This window comes from Oreochromis niloticus, linkage group LG17 (assembly GCF_001858045.2).
Source record: "Oreochromis niloticus isolate F11D_XX linkage group LG17, O_niloticus_UMD_NMBU, whole genome shotgun sequence".
Lineage (NCBI taxonomy): Eukaryota > Metazoa > Chordata > Actinopteri > Cichliformes > Cichlidae > Oreochromis > Oreochromis niloticus.
This window is the reverse complement of record NC_031981.2, coordinates 14,149,234-14,173,068: the sequence shown is the minus strand read 5'-3', so window position 1 is coordinate 14,173,068 and position 23,835 is coordinate 14,149,234. Positions and strand designations below refer to the sequence as shown.

Sequence of the window (23,835 nt, the reverse complement as noted above, 5' to 3'; positions counted from 1 at the left end):
ATGAATGAAGCATGAATGGCCAGTGTTGACAAAATAAATGGGAAAGACTGGAGATCATTCAGCTGCGAGAACAATGTGCGAGTCAAAAAGGAGAGAGGAAATACTAATGGTTCAGATTTTATACTTTATATATATTCCCACAATAAAACATTTTGAATTTGAGACAATCAAAAAACAACAAAAAGAAAAAGGATGAGAAATCAAAACAAACAACCACCACACACACACATACATATAATTTAATCTGGAAACCTCATATACATACAGGGCACCCTCTGGAATGATATCAGCCACTCCTTTAATTCATGACAGGAGGATATGGTACAGTTGATGTAACATGAATAAATTAACTCTAAGATCATATCCAACCTTCAGTTTTGTTTCTACGGATTCCATTTGTGTGTGTGCGCGTGCCTGTATATGTATGTGTGTATATATATATGTGATTGGCTGGAGCAGACACCCATTAGCAACACAATGCTCCATGCAACCCATAATGTGGTGCAGAGGGTAATGAAACTGGGAAAACCGTGACACAGATGCTATGTTTGTCATGAAACTAATCCAGTTAGAGGACAACTTGTTTAACATCCAGCCAGTCACCCCATCCCGTCTTCCCTGACTGATCAGTGTAAACTGAGGCCCATGAATGGGAGCAGCAGAGCAAACCAGTGCTTACAGCTGTACACATCTGTAATGTTGAGTTGCAGCATCTATCATGTCCCTTAATGCACGGAAAAAATACAGCAATACATCACACAACATCATCTTTTTTGCGTCAGAAATTTCACAGACATAAAGGAATGACGTCTTTTATATGACAAAATAAAAAATTAAAAGGAGTGTTCCTCTCTCTCTCTCTCGTACAGCAGAGGTTCTCAGTCCATAAACTTGCGGTTTGGGTTGGCACCGAAGAGAGCCACTCGGATTTCAGGCATCATCTGCAAACAGAGTGACAGGATAAGCCATCAACCATCATCTCAGAGTAACTTTCTTTATAAAACCAAAAACCCGAGAGGAGATATTTACATTTTTATTGAATGACCAAACATCTAATGAGAAGATGTTCAGTTTACTCCTCACATATTTGAGAAAGTAAAGCTAGAAGTAACTACAGTACTATGCAAAAATCTTGAGTCCCTCCTAATTTCTTCATATTGACCAGAAAAATGGAAAAATAGGTGGAAATACAGTAAATAAGGAACAGAGTTTGTACAATAAACTTGCAAGTAAGTATTTGGTGTGACAACCTTTATTCTTCTTCACAGCCTGAACTCTCTTTAAAGCAGTCTTCAGGAACAGTTCTCCAGGCCTCTTGAAGGACATTTAAAGCTCTTTTCTGGATGTTGGCTGTTAAGATGATCCCACACTGCTTTAATAATGTCGAGGTCTGGACTCTGGAGTCTGATCCATGACTGAAAGTGTTCCACTGTGTGCTTCTCTATCCAGGTTTGTTTTTGCTGTGTGTGTTTAGGATCAGTGTCACGCAGAAAAATGAAGCTGTTGTCAGTCAGATGCTTTCAGATGGTACTGGATGGTGGATCAAAATCTGATTCTATTTTTCTGCATTCATAATTGCATCAATTTTAAATAGAACTCCAACACCACTGACAGAACCTTCCATTGTGCTTTACAGATGGCTGTAGACACTCACTGTTGTACTTCTCTCCCGACCTCCTCCAGACATATTCGATACAGTTTAAACCAAAAATTTTAAATTTGGATTCACATCCATAAGACCTGTTGCCACTGGACTTTCAGTCCAGCTCTTGAGTAATTTGGCATAACTCAACCTCTTCTCAGTTTTCCTTTCTTAATAATAAGCACCTTGAGACAACTGTTATTTGGGACTATATAGTTTATCTGTTATATGCAGACAACACTGGTTCTTCCCTTGGGTTAGGCATCCTTTTTATGTGTGATTCATAGGTTCTTGTTAAGTGGCTTAACAAAAAAAAAAAAAAAAAAAAAAAATACAGAAAGAAAGAAAGAAATTGTCAGGTGCAGGACTGAAAATGAGTGAAAAAGCTTCCAATGTCCAAAGAAAAGCTTTGACAGAACTTCAGAAAGCCTGGAGAACTTTATATTTTGCTTTCAAGGAGCTAAAGAAAAATGGGTGGCTCAAGACTTTTGCACAATCCTAAAATTTTCTGTCACCTAACAAGCTGATTAGGCAAATCACTAAAACTGAATATAGAATATATGGAATATTCTGCTAATACACCATCTGCCATGACTCTGTTCTCTTCCACCTCTGTAAATGTGGAATACTAATGAAAAAGAAATACTACAAAACGTATCGTTTTCCCGTTTTATTTACAGTTAATAGCATAAAGTCACTTCTTTTTACTCTGTTTTTATTTAGCATATTACTGGATGAAGTGCATGACCATTTCCTGTGACTACAGTGTAGTTTCACTGATTTTTAGAAAAAAGAAAAAAAAAACAAAAACGCTCACCTCTTTTAAACACACTGATATTAACTTTAAAATGAAAAATTAGCCTACAACAAGATGGTGACCATCTTCATACCCTTTTCATACCCTGCAGGACTGTTTTGAAAACACGGACTGGAGCGTGTTTGAACATCAGGACCTCGAAGAGCACACAACATCAGTGCTCTCATATATTAACTTCTGTGTCAACAGTGTTACTGTGGACAAACGTCTCCGGGTGTATTCCAACCAGAAACCCTGGATGACTAAAGAGGTCCAGGTCCTGCTGAAGCAACGTGACGCCGCTTTTAGATCCGGTGATGGTGTGCAGTACAGTGCAGCCAGATCTGAGTTGAAAAGAGGCATCAGAGAAGCCAAGGCAGCGTACAAGAGAAGGATCGAAGACCACTTCAGCACCAACAACTCACGACAGGTATGGCAAGGAGTTCAGCACTTAACCAACTACAAACCTTGCAATACCACATTGACTGAGGGCAATGCGGAGCTTGCGGAGGAGCTGAACCACTTCTTCGCACGCTTTGAGGTGAAGGGACCAGAGGCAGCAGCAGCAGCAAAAACATCGGACAGCAGCAGCAGCCCAAGCCTCATAGTGCAGGAATATGAGGTGAGGCGCACACTGAGGGCAGTGAACCCCAGGAAGGCCGCCGGACCAGATGGGGTAACCGCAAAGGTCCTAAAAGAGTGTGCAGACCAGCTGGCTGGGGTCTGCACTAAGATCTTCAACACTTCACTGTCCCAGTCCTGCATCCCGCCGTGCCTAAAGTCAGCCACAATTGTCCCACTGCCAAAGCGTACTAACATTAGCAGCCTCAACGACTACCAACCAGTTGCTCTAACACCTGTTATAATGAAGTGCTTTGAGAAACTGGTCCGACGTCACATCATGTCCTGCCTGCCACCCACACTCGACCCACTCCAGTTCGCATACAGAGCTAACAGATCAACTGAAGATGCCATTGCTACAACGCTCCACACCACCATCTCTCACCTGGAAGTGCAGGGCCGTTACGCCAGGCTGCTCTTTGTTGACTTTAGCTCTGCTTTCAATACGATACTCCCGGACAGACTAATAGTTAAACTGCTGGAAATCGGACTTCCTTCTACCACCTGCCGCTGGATCAGAGACTTCCTGTCAGACCGTGTACAGAGAGTTAGAGTGGGGCCTCATCTTTCCTCAGCCCTCAGCCTCAACACCGGCTCTCCACAAGGCTGTGTACTGAGTCCCCTACTGTACACTCTGTACACACATGACTGTGTTAAGTACCCACCCAGACAACGCAGTCATCAAGTTTGCAGATGATACCACCGTGGTGGGGCTCATCTCAGGGGGAGATGAGACGGCGTACAGAGCTGAAGTTCAGAGGCTGTCAGATTGGTGTGTAGATAACCTGGACCTCAATACCACCAAGACAAAAGAACTGGTAGTTGACTTCAGAAGGAGGAAGTCTGAGCTGCAGCCTGTCAGCATCAACGGGGAGTGCGTGGAAAGGGTCTCCAGTTTCAAGTTTCTGGGTGTGCACATAGACACAGACCTCCAATGGAGCTCTAACACCTCTGCGGTCTTAAAGAAGGCCCAACAGCGTCTCCACTTTCTGAGAATCCTCAGAAAAATGGACCTGAAGAAGGAGCTGCTGACCGTCTTCTACCGCTGCTCCATTGAAAGTGTGCTGACATATTGCATCGGTGTATGGTTCTCCAGCTGCACCACAGCACACAGAAAGGCACTCCAGAGGGTCATCAACATGGCCCAAAAAATCATTGGACATCCTCTTCCCTCCCTGAAGGACCTGTACAGCACTCGCTGTCTCAAGAGGGCACGCAGCATCCTACGAGACTGTACACACCCAGGACATCGGGTGTTTAAGCTGCTGCCGTCTGGCAGGAGGTTCAGGCTGCTGAGGTCCCGAACAAACAGACTCAAGGACAGCTTTTACAACAGGGCAATAGCCCTAATCAATGCAAATAGCTGACCTGATTGGCTACCTGCCTGGACTTTTTTTAGGGGGAGGTAACAATGTTTAAAACAATAACAATAATAATATTTATATTTATAACAAGGTGCAATAATAATTAATGTGCAATAATAACAGTGTGCAATACACATAACACTTATTCTTCTTTTTTATTTCTAAGTTAATATACTGTGTTGTGTTGTTTGTGTTGCGTTGTGATGTGTCATATCGTGTCGTGTTGTGTTATATGTAGTGCCGACGTAGGACAGTTTTTCCAATTTCATTGTACTACTGTACTATGTATGACTGTGCAATGACAATAAAGAATTATCTATCTTATCTTATCTTTATATTGGTAAATATAGTGACATGTCTCAAAGTAGGTAATGCTTATTTATTAAAAGCCTCATAAATTTCTTCAAACACAAGCATTGTCTGTCTTTTTAAAGTTTAAAACATAAACAGAAAAAAAATATTGCAGTGAAAAATGAAGTCTGGTATTAAAGCAAAGTCATTTTTTTCAAATGCATGTTAAGAATACTTTTTTACTTTTTCTATGTTGTGTACATTTTAAGAATTTAACACCATCCCACCAGTGTGACTGATTTAAAATGTAAGTTTGTTATATGTAAACAGAATAATTTGCAGTTAGAGTAGACTAGTGTATTTACAATGTGTGAAACAAGAAAGATAAAATGATAAGATGTGCATTTCCTACCTGCTGAGCCATGAGGTCCAGTCTGCTCTCCAGAGTGTTGGACACCTTGATCTTCCCGTCTCCATTATAGATCTCAATACCTCCAGACCTGCATGCAGAAAAATTTGGAAATTTTGATCTCAAATTAAGAAGTGGCTAAATTTTCAAGAGAACTTCCCCTTAGTGATCACTGGTTTGTCTTTCAAATGTGATTCTGCTTACACGTCAGGGGAGAGGAAGTTATCCTGGTCAATGCGGACCTCAAGGTTGTTCTTCACGGCTGCTTTATATATGGGAATGTTCTTCTGGATGGATGCCTGAAGGGTACAAGGAAGTTTGGGATGAGATTTCATCTGATACAAACAACTGGGTCAGCACAAAATTTCCTTTCAGTCACTGAACATGTATCATTAAACATGATAACTTTGAAACTGGGTTTTCCCCACACACTGCCCACAGCAGGTCACATGATACTGCACTGCAGGGTAAAGAGGGTAAAGATACACCTTCTGTTTTACTCACCTGCACCAGCGGTATGTCCTGTTTACGACAGCGAATGGTCACTTTGGGCTCCAGCAGCTGGTAAAACCCCTGATGAGAGACGGTTATTATGTTATTTTAGCTTTTAAATATCTGCACAGAATGACAGTTAAATATTTGTCAAACATTTTTTTATATCATAAAAACCTTTCAGCATCATACAATACAGTTTACGATCAACACAATGTAAATCCTCAGAATTACCAGACAGTTGAATCTATATCAGTCTAAAACTGTTTTAGCAAAGAGTATTATTACATTCACAAAGCTCGATTTACTGCAAAACTGTTTGATTACACTTTTATCTAACCCAGAGACTGATATTCAAGATGGCTGTAACCACCATGCTGTAAGACTTAAATTCATCAATTTGGTCCAGAACTTCACTAGAAACAGGATTACTAAGCTCGTAATTTAAGTAAATAGGTTCATTTTCCCATAAACATCTATACAATCAGACTTCTTTTTGCAACCAGAAGAGTCGCCCCCTGGTGGTCTTCAGAAAGAAAGTAGATTTAAGGCACTTCCACACTGGCTTATTAATACCTAGAGGCTACATGAATGCTTTATAAATAGTTCTGTGTTTAGACAGTGTACCTAATAAACTGGTATGGTAGCTCACAATGGGATTTAACAAGAGGGGAAGGTCCAGTGAGTTTGGGCTGTTTTTACAGAACAAATTAAACTGGAGGAGCGTTCTCAGGAGGTTATCCAGAGGAACACAACCTAATTGCATCCACATCCATTGTATTAGTGAAATACCACCGCATATTTACTAAACGGAATATAATTCGCTTATCTAATTGGCCAGACAAGATTGATATGATCATAAAGTCTGGCTGGTCTTCTCTACAAGATCACCTCTTCAGGTATCATCTCAGCTTTCTGCACTGCTGGAATCAGAGGAAGGAGATGCTAAATCATTGTCTTTTATTTATCTATTTATTTTATGATAAATTAGCTGAAGTGACTCATTACATAAATATGAAGTCACAAGGACAATAATTAAAAGGATCCACATGCATTGCAGTGGCAGGCAATCTGTCCAAAAATAACTGATGCAACTACGAGATATACAGTAACTAAGTAGCTGTGTTAGGCCCGTTTTTATTTAATAACTGCTGATATTATTGAATTTAAGCAAACAAAAAACAACAACAACAACAACACCACCACCAACAACAAAAAGCTGAATACTCTGTGAAATCAACTTAATATGTCATTAAAAGTTTTATTTTTCTCTCCAGAGGGAAAAAACATTTGGACTTTATACTGAGAGTGTCTGTATCCCTGTGTAGTGGAGTTATTATGGTAGGGTCAGAGCCCCCCTCTCACATTCTGGGACACACATGGGGATCCTGCTGCTCTAAAATAGCTAAAACCTTTTAGTACAGAGGGAACTTGTTTTACAGAGTAAATTTCATTGGTCAGTGGGATGTTACCGGGCAGGCCTCGGAGTATAAACCAACCTGTAAGATCAGTCCATCGATCAGAGTTGAATACCTGGCCGGGTCTTTTGCAATGTTAGCGAGCCGCTGGCGAGCTTCATTCAGCATTTCCTGAGGGTACAAAAAACACCTGATCTCTTCTGTTTGCACCCTCAGCTGTGATATTTAACCAGCCCATCTTTCGTATATATAAAAACTGATGACAGAGACTTACCGAGATCATATCATCACGGGCCTTCAGCACCTTCAGTCGAGCCTGGTTCATCAGGTTAGACATCTGACTGTTAAGCAGACAAATAACACACACATTGGTCCTGCTTATATCCCAAAGTGAGACTGTGTTTGCTCTTTTCTTAACCCTGCACACTGTTTGAGGCAGGTCACAGAGGAGGTACTGTCGGGTGAAGTGGCTAAATAAAATTACAGAAACTCTGTCACATTACAGCCGTTTCTTTGTTCTTAAAAAGGCAGATTAAAAGGAGGAAGGAAAGAAGGGATGGGCATGATGTGTCCTGTGATGTCTCGCCACAACTCACATTTTCTTCTGTTGCTCAATCTGCTTCTCTTTCTTCTCATAGTACTCCATTATCTTCAGCCTCTGGGTCTGGACCAGGCGGCCCTTCTCAATGTTGAACTCTTCTTCTGCCTGCAGGAGGAGACACGCACAACTCAGAGGAATTCATGCCAAACAGAAATCTTTTTCACATAAAGAATGACATTTAAAAAGAATATTTTACTCTAATTCTAAAAGCTCTGATGCTGGTCTATAAAGCTCTGAATGGTTTAGGACCAAAATACATCAGTGACCTCCTGACCCAGTATGAACCTTCCAGATCCCTCAGGTCATCTGGATCCTGTTTTTTATTAGTTCCCAGAGTCAGAACCAGACATGGAGAAACTGCATTCAGCTTTTATGCTCCATAAATCTAGAACAAACTCCCAGAAAGCCTCAGATCAGCTGAAACACTCAGTTTATTTAAATCCAGGTTGAAGACTCACCTGTATTTGAATAAAGCACCAAATCCGCACTGTTTTACTTTTAAGCTTAAATTTCAAAACTTACATTGTAACTAGTGATTTTATCTACTGTTCCTTTCTTCTTTTTTTTTTTCCATTTTAAATCATGCTTTTTATTCGTTTTTGTTTTTTAATGTCTCTGTAAAGCACTTTGAATCACCTTGCGGTTGAATTGTGCTATATAAATAAACTTGCCTTGCCTAATAATGTAAGAACAACATGAAAATATTTTGGGAACCTCACTAAACAACGAAGGTTACCACACCCCACCCCCCCCACACACACCCAGCTTTCCTTGCTGTGGCAAAATAGTGCCTGAGGCTGCTGGAACTTGTGGACCATCATATGCGACACAATGAGAGCAATTCATATCATCTTATAATGCAAGCATGCAGCATCAGCACCACCTAATGGTGATTGACTGGTGTTGGAGTCTACAAGGGCTGCACTGATCACCCCTGAGGTGACCCCCAGCTTGCACTGAAGTGGTTTACAGCAGGAACCTCCTAGCCTGGGGTCATAGCTCTCATCCGGAAAAAGGTGGAGAACCCACTCAGGGTCGGTGGAGGAGTTGGAAGAATGTCACAGTAAAGATGACTGTTGTGACAATGCTGTCGATTTCCCATTCTGTTCACGTTTCTACCCTCAGCTAGTGGCCTGTATGGTCATGAGCTCTGGTAGCGACTGAAAATACAAGTTCGCAGTTACAAACTGTGGAAATGAGCTTCTTCCAATGGGTCTCTCAGTTCTCCCTTACAGATGGGTTGAGGGGGGGAAAAACCCAAACCAACACCACAAGTAATGTGGGCTGGAAGAAAGCGTGGCTGAGGAGAGCATCTATGGGCCTGGAAAGCAGCAGAACATGGATGGATGGACATTCTTCTACTTTGGACTTCTCCCATCATCCGCCCCCTTTTCCACCATCCTCCTCTGTCACATTCAAACCATCTCAGCCTTGCCTCTCTAACCTTGTCTCCAAAACACTCACCCTGAGCTGTCCTTCTGATGTACTGAGTTCTAATCTTGCGCCTTGTTGTCACTCTTAAAATATCAGTCTCTTAGCATGTTCATCTCTGCCACCTCCAAACTGTCCTTTGTTGTGCTAAAGGATTTGTCTCCAAATCACACATCACAGCAGCTCTACCACATTTCATTCTCGCTGCTATCTTTCTGTCACAAATCAAACTCGCCCCCAGTCGCTCTATATGCACTGTCTGCTGATGGACGTTGCATTTTTAAAAATAATTGATTGCATATATTAGCTGGTATGTTGCTTTTCTTGTGCCCCTCTTAAGACAAAACAATTAAATAAATCTATGTAATGACACACAGTCTGATGGGGGCCGGGAGGCCTGATGCTTCTAAACATTATCTTCATGTGATTAATGAACTTGAAGTTACAGGTAACCTTTAATGTCTGTCCACATGTTCCCATTCCCTTTCTTTCCTCAGCTTTGACTCACTAATAATGACAAAATCTATCCAGCCTGATATCTGTGTACAGCACTGTGTGGTGATGTGTATGTGTTTTCATACCTTTGCATCAATTTCCTCCGCCTTCTCGTTTGCCTCCTGCTCGATGAAGGCCATCATGTGCTTAATCTGTGGATGGGAACAAAACATGACTAAAAACAAGCCTGTGCTGTTTTAAAAAACATAAAATTTAGATCCCATAGCAACAGCTTCTTTGATTTTTATTTGCACTTCGCTCCAAATCCGATTTTTGGAAAATCTAATACACGTTAATCTTTAAACAACATTAGATCTGATCTTTGTTGATCTGAAGATATTTTCAGAGCCTTCAAATACCCTCATGACAAATATGCTTAGCTTATTTCACATTAAAAAAGATTTGCACCTAATGCAACTTGTGATGTTCCTTTCTAATGCAATACACTGGAAATGAAACTCGTCCTTGAACTTTTGGTAAAACGATAGCAAAGCATTAGTCTGGTAAACATCAAGATATCCCTTAAAAATAAGTACATTTTACTGTGTGAGGTGTGTCATCTCTGGTTTGAGATAGGAAAAAGACACCTTCAAAAAACAAAACAAAAAAAAGTCTAACAAATACTTCAGGATAGCAGTGAGTTTTGTTATTTTTCAATGTATATGAAGCAAAATGTCAGCAATTTCTTATATTTTCCTCCTTTGAAACCTGTTAGGGATACCTCGTTTCTCTTTCCTGACCTGAGTGGTTTCTGTCTTATTTCGGGCCTCCTTACATACAAAATGACTGGGTGTGCATCAGGTGTTAGTAAGGGTGGTCTCTTCCTATGCAGTTACTCTTAGATAAACCCAGAAACCATTCTAATGGTTTACAAATCACATCCTTACAGATATGTACTGAGGTATCAAAATTCATCATTAAGGGTAGAGAGGAAGTCTTAAAATCTTTACTGGGGTAGTAAAGATGAGATTAAGCAGGGCTGTTTCCATCACCTCAGTGAGAAATGTTTCTGTGCATTTTGTTTCATATCGTCATTTTACCAACTGTGCAAAGAAACTGGTGATGAGCGAGGGATGGATCTGAATGAGGAAATTAGAACTATAATTTTAAACCACTGGCTCACTGTTCAGCAACTCTATTAATTCAGATAATGAACTTCATGTATTATTCGATGTAACCTGAAAGCAGGAAGTGAGGGACACTCATGAGCATTTCATATTGGACAGTGTCAGTATTTACAGTGTTGACCCTTCTGATTGACAATGAGCCATTCTTGCCTTATCAGAGCTCAAAGTCCCGCTCGTCCTCCTGCCTTTTAGGAATTATTCCTCGATGGGATTAAGAACTGGGGAATTTCCCTGCCACAAGATCCAACATGTTACTATGATGACCGCTGAGCCACATAATTATCACTTTTGCTTCATGACTTGGTGCCCCATGATGCACGGGAAAATGTTGGCCTTTGACAATGAGTATCACATAGAAAAACTTATTTGTTAACCCGTCATTACATTGATTTAAAAACAAATAAATATTGTTTTGTGTATAAACTGCTCTATTGCCACTTTAATTGCTGTTTCAAAACTATTTAAACAACAGCAAAAGTAGCTAATATTGAGATTTGTTGAAAATTAAATATATTATTGTGTGTCAAACAGCCAACTAATATAGAAATACCTGGTCATGACAGTGTACAGTGGGAACTTTTTATTAGACTTATTTTCCATATTTGAGGAGATTTCCAGTGAGAACACGGTGGCTCACTCACTCCAAGTTCCTCCTTAGGTCCTGGCATGTGTTCATCATGTGATCATGCAGCGATGCATGACCCTCAGTATCACATCCTTAAGTCCCAGCTGCAGAAACAGCTGCTTATTTGGGTCCAAGTGTCAATCTTATGTAAAAAAAAGCACCCCTTAAAGAACCCCAAATATTTGCCTCTAGGTGCCGTTTGTGTTTAATTCAGTGCTAACCCTACTGCAGCTCTCTCAATGTCATTCTCCTTTGACACACCGACTTCCTGTAAATCCTACAGCGACTGAACGCATTTCTCAGGTTTGTAACAGGCTAACGAGCCGCTTCTTTAACAAGTGAAAACAAGCGGTAAAATGGTGTCTTTATGTAGGTGAAAACGGTTCATTACCTGCTTCTGTACGTCGGCATCGCTCAGCGCCATGGCTGCAGTTGTCAAAGATCCGCCTGGGCCTGCCGGAGAAAGTAAGAATTAAAAAATCACGAATAATAAAAACCGCTAAATGAAAACAGAGACCGCAATTACTCAGAAAATAAAATTAACCCCAACATTTAAGCTTTAAAGCGGCATTTATGTACCCGAGAATCACAGAGGAGACTGTTTGAATTAATCGCCGCAGTCGTGACTCGTAAAGATGTCTACGGAGGATCAGCTGATTTTCAGAGTCACGTGATGTTTACTTCCGGCGGAAGAGGCCGTCAAGTGCGAGGAAGGAGCGAGACGAGTGAAAACAAGTGGCTGTTTACTCAGTTTTCAACGTGTCACGGACACAGTGAAGTATAAACGTAACTATAACTTATAGTTTTTAAATTAGAAAGTATAAATATATTTATATTTGTACATTATCTCTTAATAATAATCTCTATTGCTCTATAGAAAATATGTTTTGAAGTATTTTTTTAAGGTTGAGTTGATGTAACAATTAAAATGTTATATTTGTTATATTTTATTTATATAATAATGTTTATGTATTTCATAATATTTTTTGTAGTCGTTTTACTACATTTACTGTGTTAATAGTCGTTTCCCTTAGGATTTTCTCGGGATAAAGTTCTTATCTGTATTCTGGTTGTTTTTGTTTAATTTTATTAGCCTCCTACTACAGCCATTTTAAATTATATGAAAAGGTTATTTAGAGTTGCTTATTTCTACAATATTACTGGATTACTATAACTGTATTTGTCTATGCTGAAATGAGAAAAAGTAAATACCTTTATATTCCTTGAGGCATGTAAGAAAACAAGTCATATAGTCTTTATATGAGCTCTATTTGTATCTATATCACAATATGGCATCTTCAATATCCCAAAATAGGAGTTATGTTTTCTAATATACACTACCAGTCAAAAGTGTGGACAAACCTTCTCATTTCTTTATTTTTTACTACTTTCTACACTGTAGATACATACCAAAGACATCAAATCTATAAAGCAAGATATATGGAACAATGTAGCAAAGAAAAAAGATAAATAACGCTAAATATGCTTTGTAGAGATTCCTCTAAGTAGCCACCATTTGCTTTGTTGACAGTGCTGCAAACCCTTGGCCTTCTCAATAAATTCACGATGTAGTCACCTGAAATGGTTTTTACTTCACAGGTGTGCCTTGTCAGGGTTCATTTGTGGAATTTCTTGCCTTTTTAATGGGGTTGGGACAGAAGTCAGGTTGGCACACAGCTGGCAACACTATTTGAAAACTGTTAGTTGATTGATTCTTGCCATAATATGAACTCAAAGTTAAAAAAAAGAAAACAAATGACAGTCCATTGTTACTTTAAGAACTGGAGGTCAGTCAGTTTGGAAAACTGCTAAAACTTTGAATCTGTCCCCAAGTGCAGTCCCAAAAACCATCACGTGTTGCAACAAAACTGCCTAACTGCCTAATATGACAACAATTTTCTTCATACATTAAAATCCCACCCAGTCCCACGATGCAACTGACCCACAACCCAGGATGAATGTTCCTTATGTGTTCATGAGCAGGACAAATTCCTCTTCCGGAGCGGGGACCACGCCAGCCTCGTCCCAGGCAGACAAGGAGAAGCCTCCTATCCCCGTCTCGTCCCCCCAGTTAGCTCGTCACATCCCAGCCCAGCTCACACTCTGCACTGGAGTTTGTCGCTCGATGCTACCGCGGCTCACCTCGTGGGTTCACCCTTTAAGTAAACAAATACTGGCCAGAACCATCGTCCCGGAAGCTGGCCATGGTGACCCTCTCCCAACACGGCTGCACCTGGTGAACAACAGTGGAGACACTACTCACAAATGCAGGCAGAGGTGTACCTCTGCCCTGCTGTCAATGTTCCTGCTGTTGGGACCAGTCCATCTCCAAATGAGCCGTCCCACTTTTCCACACTGGCCTTCATGCATTCTTCTTCATATGTGGGGCCTCTCTCCATTAGTGCTCAGCCAGCTCACTTTTAATAGGTCCTTTAAACAGTTGATAGGCCACCTCGGGACACACCCATGCCTCAGCAGGTGATCGCTATCAGCCAATTTGCCCCATGCCCAGCCAGTCCACAGTGGATTAAAACAATGTCATATAAAAACATGGAATACAAACAGAATAAAATCATGCAAATAAAAACTACACTCATAAATAAACACTAAAATCAGACTAAAACCAATTATAAAAGACAAATACAAATTCCCACTGTGTGACATAAGGGCTATTTGACCAAGAAGGAGAGTGATGGAGTGCTGCACCAGATGACCTGGCCTCCACAGTCAACAGACTTAAACCCAGTCGAGATGGTTTGGGGTGAGATGGACTGCAGAGGGAAGGCAAAAGTGCCACCAAGTGCTCAGCATCTCTGGGAACTCCTTCAAGACTGTTGGAAAACCATCTCAGGTGACTATCTCATGAAGCTCATTAACAGAATTCCAAGAGTTGGCATACTTTTGACTGGTAGTGTGTACGTATTAGGATTTAATTATGGTCTTCTTTGTTGGCATTCTCCCGTGCCATACCAACCCGCTTTGTTTACTCTTTCACTGGATTCTCTTTTCTCCCTGCCTGGCACTTCCAACTTTAACATCCTATTTCCAAACCAACTCAACCATACCTCTGTAGAATAAAATTAAGACTTTATTGTGGCATTTTGCTTTCTTTGTATAGAGTCTTGTGACAAGTTTTATAATAAACGTTTAACAGCAGAGAGAAAGCAGAAGAAATGAGAGGATGAAACAAGATAATTATAAATACAAAGCTTGAGTGCCATTTTAAAATGTAAAACTATAGTTTTTAGATTTAGATAACTGTATTTATCCCCATGGGGTAATTGAGAGTGCAGAGTGGCATATACAGTTAAAAAGAATAAGCGCAAGGCAGATAAATAAATAAAACATGTTGGTGCAGTTGCTCCTTCTTTTATGAAGTGTCTTGCCAGCAGGGGGAACTAGAAGTTGGAAAGTTCTGGTTTAAAAATGGCTCTTCTCCCCATCTGACGTGCATTTTCCATTCTGTGCTCCTGCTGTGCACACTGTGAGCTGTCTGATAATCTGCTGTTTGGACAGTGAACATAAAAAGTCCACAGACTGTTGACCTAAGCGACATGCTACTCACGCTAACATCTGCCAACCTTTAGAGACCGCAAACACGAAGATTCACACCTTGATTAATTCAGAGTCAGCTGACTTACAACATTTATCCTGCTTCACAGTGAAGTCACTGCTGACTCCTCTCCAGCCAGCTCTTATGTGATGGATTTGGGAAGTAGGGTGGCTCAGAGAGAGAGAGAAAAAAGAGAGAGAGAGCTAGACAAGGAGAGGGAGGGGGAGAGAGACTTTTGCACAGCTTGCCTACCTTGTTATTCCTGTGCCAGTTCCAGCATGCATGTCTGCCTATCTGTTGATTTGTGGCTTTGTGTCTGAATGCACATCACACTTTGATCTCTCATCTAGCAGCTCATCGAGAGGACACAGGTATGCTTGGATCTTTCTCTCTCTCTCTTGTTTTTTTAAACTTGCAGAAAATAAATCTTGGACTCCTCTACAGGATCAAACGTGAAGGAGTACTGTGCTATGAATTAAGACTGTGATTTGATTTCGGGGGCCGAGTGCGTCTTTTAATGCTGTGAGCGTTAGAAGGATGATTGCAGGAAGGACAAATACAAGACCGAGAAATGGACAGGAGGTGTGTCTTATCGGCTCACTCTTCAACTTTGACATTGAAAGCTGACCTTTTGTGAATATGCAATATCACTCTGCCCCCATTGCGCATTAGCACAGAAAGAGTGCTCTAAATCTCCCTGAGCATTTGCTTTATCACAAGTCTGTTAGAGCTAGGATAGGATCAATGGGAATCCAATTACTTAAGTAGGACAGTAAGGAAAGGTGGAGCACACAGCAGCAAGTAAGGACACAAATGAGCCTTGCTGTCTGTTTGTGTGCATGTAGGGCTTAAAATTTTTGTGTGGTCAACTCTAAGGCTGCACAGGCCCACAGAGCCACAATGTCTGTTTGAGGAAATATGTAACTAGGACGTCTGGATGGCGTTTGCGCTCTAAGGAAGGGGTGGAGTTGAGGGTTTGAAAGCTCACTCTTGGAACTTTTTATTCTTTTTTTTGTTCTTTAGTTCTGACTCTAACTTTTGCAGTGTTTTGTTGGTTTTGGCAGCCTCAGCATGGTTAATAAAAAAGACTGGTAAGCTTTGCCATTGGCACCAGCTTGAATGATTTTGCCCACGTTTATCAAGTTGGACCAAACGAAGGAACAAAGGCCATTCCGACGAGCCCTTCACAACCTTCCTTTTACAGACTTTTGACCCCATCTAGCGAAGAAGAGGTGTTGTTTCCAGAGGAGAGCCAAGTCAAATAGATATTTGAAAGCTGCTGGGGTGTTTTTTTACAAAACAAGCTGCTGGTCTTGTTATTACAAAGACACACTTTAACAATAAACCGGTTGGCTTCTAATGCTTTTAAAGCTCACTGTAGCTTTTGTTATGATTAAAACCAATGTGTGTAATGAATTTTATTTTTTTAATTCATTTTATGGAATTAAGCAGATTGCCCATGAGAACAACAAAGACAATCCAGCCCAACATAAAGGATTTTAGTCCCCAAAACCTAATAAATGCTTCAAGAAATACATCAGCAGTGAGGGTACTACTCTGAAATGGAAAAGTTTGTACCCTAAAAGGCTTCTATTGTTTTTACCCATTCAGAGGTTTTATTGCACAAAAAAAGTTACAAGCTGTTGCATAACAGACAGGAAAGGCCTTTCCTCTGTGAGGCAACACGAAAGAAACAGTGTCTTGTTTTTGAACTGCAGGTATGTGTGTTTAAAGCAGCAACAGTGAAGCAATGCAAATCTTTAAATACAACAAATGATCTTTACCAGATAGGAGGATTATTACTACAATATCACTGTTTGCATTTGCAAGTAGTTTTAACCTTATTAATAATGATCATACTTGTATTTATGTTTATTTTTCATAATGTTGTTCTTTTCAGCACCTTGTTTTTTGTTGTTTTTACTCTCTGTGACTTCACACTGTTTGTGTTTCTGCTCTTAGTTCTATTGTTATTGAACTAAGCTTGTAAAAGGCACAAGAATTTCCCTCAGGATTGATACATTTCTTTTCTTATCTTATCTTATCTTATAATTTTATTTCTTGTACTGTGGGAGATACGTTTTACCAGCTCATGACTGAGAAAAACAATGAGACAACAACACCAAATATCACTCAGCTGAACCACTAGACAATTTCCTTATTGAAGTCATATTACAGTATAATAAACATGACATTTGGTAGGTCTCCTTTGTAAAGATATCAACTGAAGGAAATTCCTCAGCTTTTCCACAAAAACTAAATCTAATTTTAACTTCTGCATCGCTAATTACCTCTATTTGTTTTTCTCTACAGCGATCCGCAACATGTAATATCGAGTTAAGTACTAATGTAACAAATTTTCCAGGTGTAGAGAGACTGTTAGAGGCTCATTAAGAGGTATGTTCTGAAATCAGAGAGACACGCAGACAGGCCACATGTTGTAAACGTGATACAACATCAGACAGAAGTGCTGAAAATATCTATTCTGGGACTGGCATGAGGGTGACAAATCTGTGCAGCCGAAGCTGAGCTGGGAACGGGGGGGTCACCTTCAGACTATGAGGCACATTTGGGCTGAATGCATGCGTACACAACAGTGCTAACCATCATCAGAAATGAATATTTTCTCCAAAATTCAGATTTCATATGATTATATATTAACATTTCCTTTAAATTTAGAGGTAGACTGCTGAAACTGTGACATAATCATTTCTATTTCGTGTCACTACTCTCGCCCTATTCTCATGCCATGTGAAATCACTAAAAGAGCTGCCACTCTCGGGTGACAGATGGAGATGTATACAGTTTCTAAACATAGTAAGATATGCAGGTCGAGGCTATAGATAGCCACAGACTGCTGTAATAACGACAAGCTAGTGAGCAACTTTTTCCAATCACAACCCTCACTCATGTCAGTGAGAGCACAGACATGTAAAATCTGTAACAGTAGCTGTCATGAGGGGATTCTGTGGCTGTGCTGCAGGGTATCAGTAACTACGTGTCTTTGTGAAGGCATGAGGCTGTGTTTTCAAAAAAGTGGGACCCACTTGGAGCAGCCTGTGCTTTTCTGGCCTGTAGCAGCATGCACTGTAGTCTCTGTAGGTGTCCTTTATCATACTACCACCACACTGACTTTCAAGGGTGCACACAGTGGAGGAATTGTGATTCTAAATTCTAAATAAAGGCATCCAGAAGAGTGAGCACAAATTTTGTGATTTAAGCTGAGACACGAGGTGCTAATCTGAAAATAACTGAGGTAACATGTAATCAGCACAGACCACTTGGTAACATTTTGCATCACAGACCTAGAAGTGGAGGTATTTTTGTCCTTTGAAGCGAAGAAAATAAAGTTATGTCTAACATTAGTACCTTCATGACTTGTTTACAACTCAAAAAGAAAAAATTACTGTCTTGATCTCGAGTATGACTTTGGCATATTCAGAACAAGTAGAGCTGAATAAACATAGGAATTACAACTTAAGACAAATAGTGTAGACACAAAGGTTGTGCTGGATTTACGGTTTTATTAAAACACAAAAGTTTCTTAAGCAAAATGTACTTGAAGGTAAATACACTTCTGAAGAAGAGACCCTATCAGTGATTAACATGTGATTTCAATGCACTTCTTTTAAGTCTTGTTTTATTTTCAATGCATCATATACTCACCATCCACTTTATTAGGTACAAATTGTGGGAGCCTGTTTTCAGAGCTAACTTAATTCTTTGTGGCACAGATTTAACTAAGTGCTGTAAACACTCCTCACCAAATCTGCTCCATATTAACATGATAGCATCGCACAGTTGCTGCAGATTTGTTGGCTGCACCTCCATGACGTGGATCTCCTGTTCCACCACATCCCAGCAGTGCTCGATTGGATTGAGATCTTGTGATTGGATGATCCAGAAACCTGCTTGAGATCATTTGAACCTTGTAACATGGTATCTAAGCCTGCTGGAAGCACCCATCAGAAGATGGGTATACTGCGGGTGTAATGGGTTGGACATGATTACCATCAATACTCAGGCTGTTATTATAAATGATTCTCAGTTGGTACTTTGGGGCCCAAAGTATATATATACTTTATATATATAAATAATATAAAAGATACAAAATATCCCTCTTTCCATGTTTATACAAAATTTTGACCCTGGTGTGATATTTTGGTGAGTCCACCTGAAACTTTGTCCCACCTGCGATCTTCTCTGTCCCTTCTACAGCCAGCCTTCATTCTGGAGGGAAAGGCCCCACTCGAGCCCACCAGGGGGGATGGAGGAGGCAGAGAGACCCTCAGCCCTGCTTCTGCTGCACTGCTGACTCAGGCAGAAACTCCTGCACGGTGGCAGAGTGAGAGCCTGCTGGCAGAGTCCTGGTCCACAATGGGCGATGTAGACCCAGAGGACACCAAGAGCCTCGACAGCAGTGATGGGGCACTTCTGACAGGGGAGGAGAACCACTCCTCCAACTCTGACATGGTCCACCTGGAGCAGGACGAGGCTGAGATGCTTGAGGAGGCAGAGAAGAAAGGGAAGCGAGCGGAGGAAGAGGAGGAAGAAGATGAGGAAATGCAAACAAGTATGTTAAGCGTGTTGGGTGGGGAGAGGGAGCTGGTGGCACTCAGGGAGGAGGAGCAGGACCTCCAGGCCCCAGAAACTCAGGAGCTCCTGGTGTCAGCAGAGGAGCCTTATGTGGAGCGTGAGCCAGGAGAGTTCAGGCACGTGGTTCCCCCGATGGCCCTGCCTCCTCTGCCTATTGTTAAGCTCGACCCCCCCTCCACAACATCCACCCCAGTCCCTTCAACCACGACATCTGAAGTAGAGGAGCTGTATTCCATTCAGGGCCTCCACCCTCCTTCTATTCTAGCACCGATGGCACCGGAGCCTCCAGCAGCAAGTGTCGAGCAACAACAGTTTTCACAGATCCCCCTCACAGACGTGGATAAACATTCAGTTAAGGAGCCTGCAGAGAAGCTGCAGCCACGGCCAACTGCTCCCAAGACCAAACCTCTGAGCTCCACCGAGCTGCTTTATGGAGGCGCTGCATTAGTAGCAATTGTGGGAGTGGTGGCATATAGTGCAGTGGTGTACTATAGAAAGTAGAAAACCTCTCTCTGAATCCCCCAAACCACCTTTCAGCACATTTTTTCTCTTGTTTTTAAATCTATTCCAAACTAAATATTCCACCACATCACTATCCAAGCAATGGATTTTACTCTCTAACGCTGTTTGCTAATTAGACACACTGATTTGATGTTTTTTAATTTGTTTTGTGCTACCTCAGCTCACAGCAGAGCTTGTGGCCTTTGTTTTTCTGTTTGATCTCCGAGGAAATGTATCCAATAAAATGTAACCTGAAATACACAAATCACTTTAAGTGCAATTTTAAACTTCCCCATACTTGAAGGGTTTCTTTGTGCGTGTGTGTCATTACTTCACCATATTAGACGAAATGCCACTTCCTCTGTAAATGGTACTGTCAGTGCTTTAGCAACACTGTCAGTGTTTTAGCAACACTGAAAAGCACATTATCATAAACATTACACACTAAATGGAAAGTTTCAGAGTACAGGGGCAGCAGTGATTGGACTAAAAGCCCAAAACTGCATCAGCATCTCACAAACCTTTTTGCCATAAAAGTTTTTCTGCACAACATCTGGAAAACCTGCAGTCAAAGTCCTCTTACTTATGTTTCTGCATGTGCCTGCACGCCATGTATCGCTCTGTCCAGGCATATGTCTAGATTGAAGGCAGGTTATGATCACACCCACACCACCAGTACTCCCCACCAGAACAGTCCATGTAGAGTACTGATAATATTTTAATCCCCAACACTACTGAACGAGAGCATGGATATGACCATTAGGAAAACAGATTCGTTGTGTCTAAATATCACTATTTCCGGCTGTTACTCTGATAATTTTGTGTGCAAATATTGCATTTGGACTCCATATTATTTATTTTAAAGCTTTAGCTACTAATATACTAACTAGTAATGTGTAAGTAATGCACTGGTACAATAATATAATGTATAATGTATATGAGTGCCATTCAAGCTGTATTGAAGCGTCTGGACTCTTCCGGTCCAGCCACTTTTCTTTCCAAGCACCTTAGACTACGATAACCTGGATGACTGAGAACCTTCACAGACTTCATCATGTTCACTTCAGGTATTTTAAACAGTTTTTGATTCTCTAAAGCGCTGGGAAAAGTTTGCCACCACAAATTTACTTTATATGATGCTTACGATTAACTGAAACATGCACAGGCACACATAGAAATACAGGATATACAGCAATTCTAACAGTTTGCACAACGCTAACCAGCTTCAAAGTCTATATTTGGCATGACCACCTTTATTCTTCAGTACATCTTGAATCCTATTTTTGTAATTTCTTTAAGTTGTCCTCAGGATGGTTCCCCAGGCTTCTTGAATTGTGACAATTTAGTCATAAAGTTCATTTACGTAGATTTGGAGGTTTTTTATACCTGCCACTTGTTTTTTGGTCCTCCACTTGTCCAGTTTCCTTAAATATTTTAAGGAGAAACTGCACACCGTGCTGAGATATACCAAGTATAACAAGAATCACCTTGTTAGTGCACAAATAGACGATATAATTGGAATATTTTCATAGATTCAACTAAAAAACTGGAAACAGATTCTGTGTTTCTGTGACAAACTGTTTCTAACAAAATGCCTAAAGCTACAATTTAAAATTAGTTCTTTGCAAAGTTGGCTGTTATGTGTAGACACACCACTGGTTCATCCCTTTAGTTAGATTTATATGTTAGTGTTAAGTTGCTTAACAAACAAAAAACAATGTCTGAAAATAGTCACGTACAAGGACTGGACGGAAAATGAATGAATGAGAAAACAACCAGTGTCCAAAGATTTTCAGAAAACCTGAAGAACTCAAGACCACTTAAAAAATACAAGTTAAATGGAAATAAACTATAAAGAAAAGCGGGGCTCCTCAATACTTTTGCACAGCCCTGTGACTTGTATACTATTAAGGTATTTGAGATGCATCATAACCTTTACACTTTCACAAATGAATAGCTAACGAATAGCTAACATGCAAGGTTAAACCTTTTGTTCGGCACCAGGTGTTTCTGTGTGTTTGTTGATAACTAGATAAACAGAGTTAAAGGAAACAGAGAGGATGAGAGAGCATCCCTTCAACTGTTGCTGCAAAGTCGAACTGGCCTTTGGAGTCATGAAGGTTTGTTATAATCTGTGCACACAGAGGCAATGCAAAAGCTTTAAAGGCATATATATTATACATCATATATATATATATATATATATAGAGAGAGAGAGAGAGAGAGAGAGATTCAACTTTTGGAGATTTACTTTCCTGGATGATTGAGAATGCATCAAGACATATATATATATATATATATATATATATACATATATATATATATATATACATATATATATATATATATAGATATAGATATATCACAACACACATGCTACGGCTCGGGGGAGGCAGGACGACAGGTAAGGGGGGGAGATGTCATGACCCGAGTTTGGGTACCAAGCATAGCTGGTTACCAAGACTACATGAAGTACCATCAGAAGGTCTACTAGATGATATGAATGCAGTACTATGGACGATACCTACCGCCACCATTACCAAGACTAACAAGCTGATTTACACCATAGCAGCAGTGATCAGTGAGTTGCTTAGCTACAAGTTGAATAGCCACAAGGAGCAGCACCCTCCATGGAGAAGGAGGCTAGAGGCCAAGATCAAGGTAGCACGCAGGGAGGTTAGCCAACTATCAGAGCTGCAGAAAGGTGCGGCAAAGAAAGTCCCTATGAAGTGCAGCAAGCTGTCCACACCTGAGGCCTTGGAAACAGCCAAGCAAGAACTCACAGCCTTGGCCAGCTGCTTGAAGAAGTACAGGCAGGAGAATGTACCAACGGCAAATAGAGGAAGTGGCTGGCCTGGAAGTCCCGAGGTCAAAATGGGAGACGCCCCCAAGGGTGGCGGAGAATGACCGAGCTAAGACTTCAGACGGACAAAATGGTGGTGGCCGGACATAGTGGTGGTAGACAAACAGAAGAAGACGGCCGTAGTGATAGAGGTAGCAGTTCCGAATGACAGCCAGAAGGAACACGAGAAGCTTGAGAAATACCAAGGGCTCAGAGAAGAGCGTATGTATGTATGTTTGTATGTATGTACAGCAATAAAATATAATATAATATTTATAATTTTATCCCAGTTTTGATCTTTTGACCCTCAAAGAAAATATCTATGACGTTTAAAACGTTAAACCTCTTAAGTGGATCAACAAACAAAAAGAGAGTTAGAAGTTTTCCAGTTCTCCTTATCTATTTAATTTAATGCTCTATTCTGCCGTCTGCTGGCCTGTTCGCACCGATGCAGACCTTTAGAAAATAAGCCACGACACAACTACCAGCCTCATGTGAGGAGATATTGATGTTTATTTATGACATTTTATTCCACATTAATTCAAAGAACAGACTGTCAGTAGCATAGAGGTGTGATGTTTTGTGCTTAGACATGTAAAATCGACATGATATTAAGTCTTAAAGAGTTTTATCTAAACCATAATGAGCGAAAAGGTAAAGGTGCCTGTCAAAAAACAAGAAACAAAAAAAAAACATGAACCCTGTTTAAACTTTAACACTAAAAGACTAAAAGTCTCAGAACGAGCTTTGTCTGTCTGCTAATGTGTCACCCATTATACAAACATGATCGGAGTGCATAGATAATAATTACAACTCTGCGGTCACAGCAGCTTTCAGTCTAATAGTATAATTATGCATGCCTGGCTTTACCACTTCTTGATTTTCATCGAGTGCCAGTAAATAAAGAAGAACAATGGTACTGACTGTGTTGTGGTTAACCTGCCGTTCCCACACTGGTGCAAACATGCACGCAGCTATTGAATTGAGAAGGGGAAGGAAAGTGCTTCTTTGTTTGGAGAGATACAGCTGCA

At 40.6% G+C, this 23,835-nt stretch overlaps 2 protein-coding genes across 5 annotated transcripts; one reads left to right on the top strand and one right to left on the bottom strand.

The window, feature by feature from the left end:
- Positions 1-110: 110 nt before the first annotated feature.
- Positions 111-13,715, bottom strand: atp6v1e1b (ATPase H+ transporting V1 subunit E1b). 2 transcript variants are annotated; one of them, XM_005456675.4, is made up of 10 exons: positions 13,576-13,715; positions 11,704-11,765; positions 9,647-9,712; positions 7,630-7,739; positions 7,308-7,374; positions 7,115-7,204; positions 5,628-5,696; positions 5,328-5,422; positions 5,127-5,214; positions 111-941 (listed from the first exon to the last, which is right to left on the bottom strand). In XM_005456675.4, the coding sequence occupies exons 1-10, from the start codon at positions 13,709-13,711 to the stop codon at positions 879-881; spliced, it is 846 nt and encodes a 281-aa protein (XP_005456732.1). In that variant the 5' UTR covers positions 13,712-13,715; the 3' UTR covers positions 111-878. The 2 variants fall into 2 exon arrangements, with proteins under 2 accessions (XP_005456732.1, XP_003452116.1); XM_003452068.5 differs by lacking the exon at positions 13,576-13,715 and adding an exon at positions 11,892-12,031.
- On the top strand, positions 12,001-20,265 carry si:ch211-214j24.14 (bcl-2-like protein 13). 3 transcript variants are annotated; one of them, XM_019346536.2, is made up of 2 exons: positions 12,001-12,098; positions 19,084-20,265. In XM_019346536.2, the coding sequence occupies exon 2, from the start codon at positions 19,243-19,245 to the stop codon at positions 19,960-19,962; it is 720 nt and encodes a 239-aa protein (XP_019202081.1). In that variant the 5' UTR covers positions 12,001-12,098; positions 19,084-19,242; the 3' UTR covers positions 19,963-20,265. The 3 variants fall into 3 exon arrangements, with proteins under 3 accessions (XP_019202081.1, XP_013131055.1, XP_005456731.1); XM_013275601.3 differs by lacking the exon at positions 12,001-12,098 and adding an exon at positions 14,926-15,236; XM_005456674.3 differs by lacking the exon at positions 12,001-12,098 and adding an exon at positions 15,284-15,447.
- The last annotated feature ends 3,570 nt before the right edge of the window (positions 20,266-23,835 follow it).

Coding starts and splice junctions, on each gene's coding strand:
- si:ch211-214j24.14 (XM_005456674.3), top strand. CDS start 15,403: ATGATTGCAGGAAGGACAAATACAAGACCGAGAAATGGACAGGAG. Junction 15,448..19,083: donor GACCGAGAAATGGACAGGAG/GTGTGTCTTATC, acceptor TCCCTTCTACAG/CCAGCCTTCATTCTGGAGGG.
- atp6v1e1b (XM_005456675.4), bottom strand. CDS start 13,711: ATGGAGAGAGGCCCCACATATGAAGAAGAATGCATGAAGGCCAGTGTG. Junction 11,766..13,575: donor GTACACCTCTGCCTGCATTT/GTGAGTAGTGTC, acceptor TTTCTCCGGCAG/GCCCAGGCGGATCTTTGACA. Junction 942..5,126: donor TGGACCTCATGGCTCAGCAG/GTAGGAAATGCA, acceptor CTCTGTTTGCAG/ATGATGCCTGAAATCCGAGT.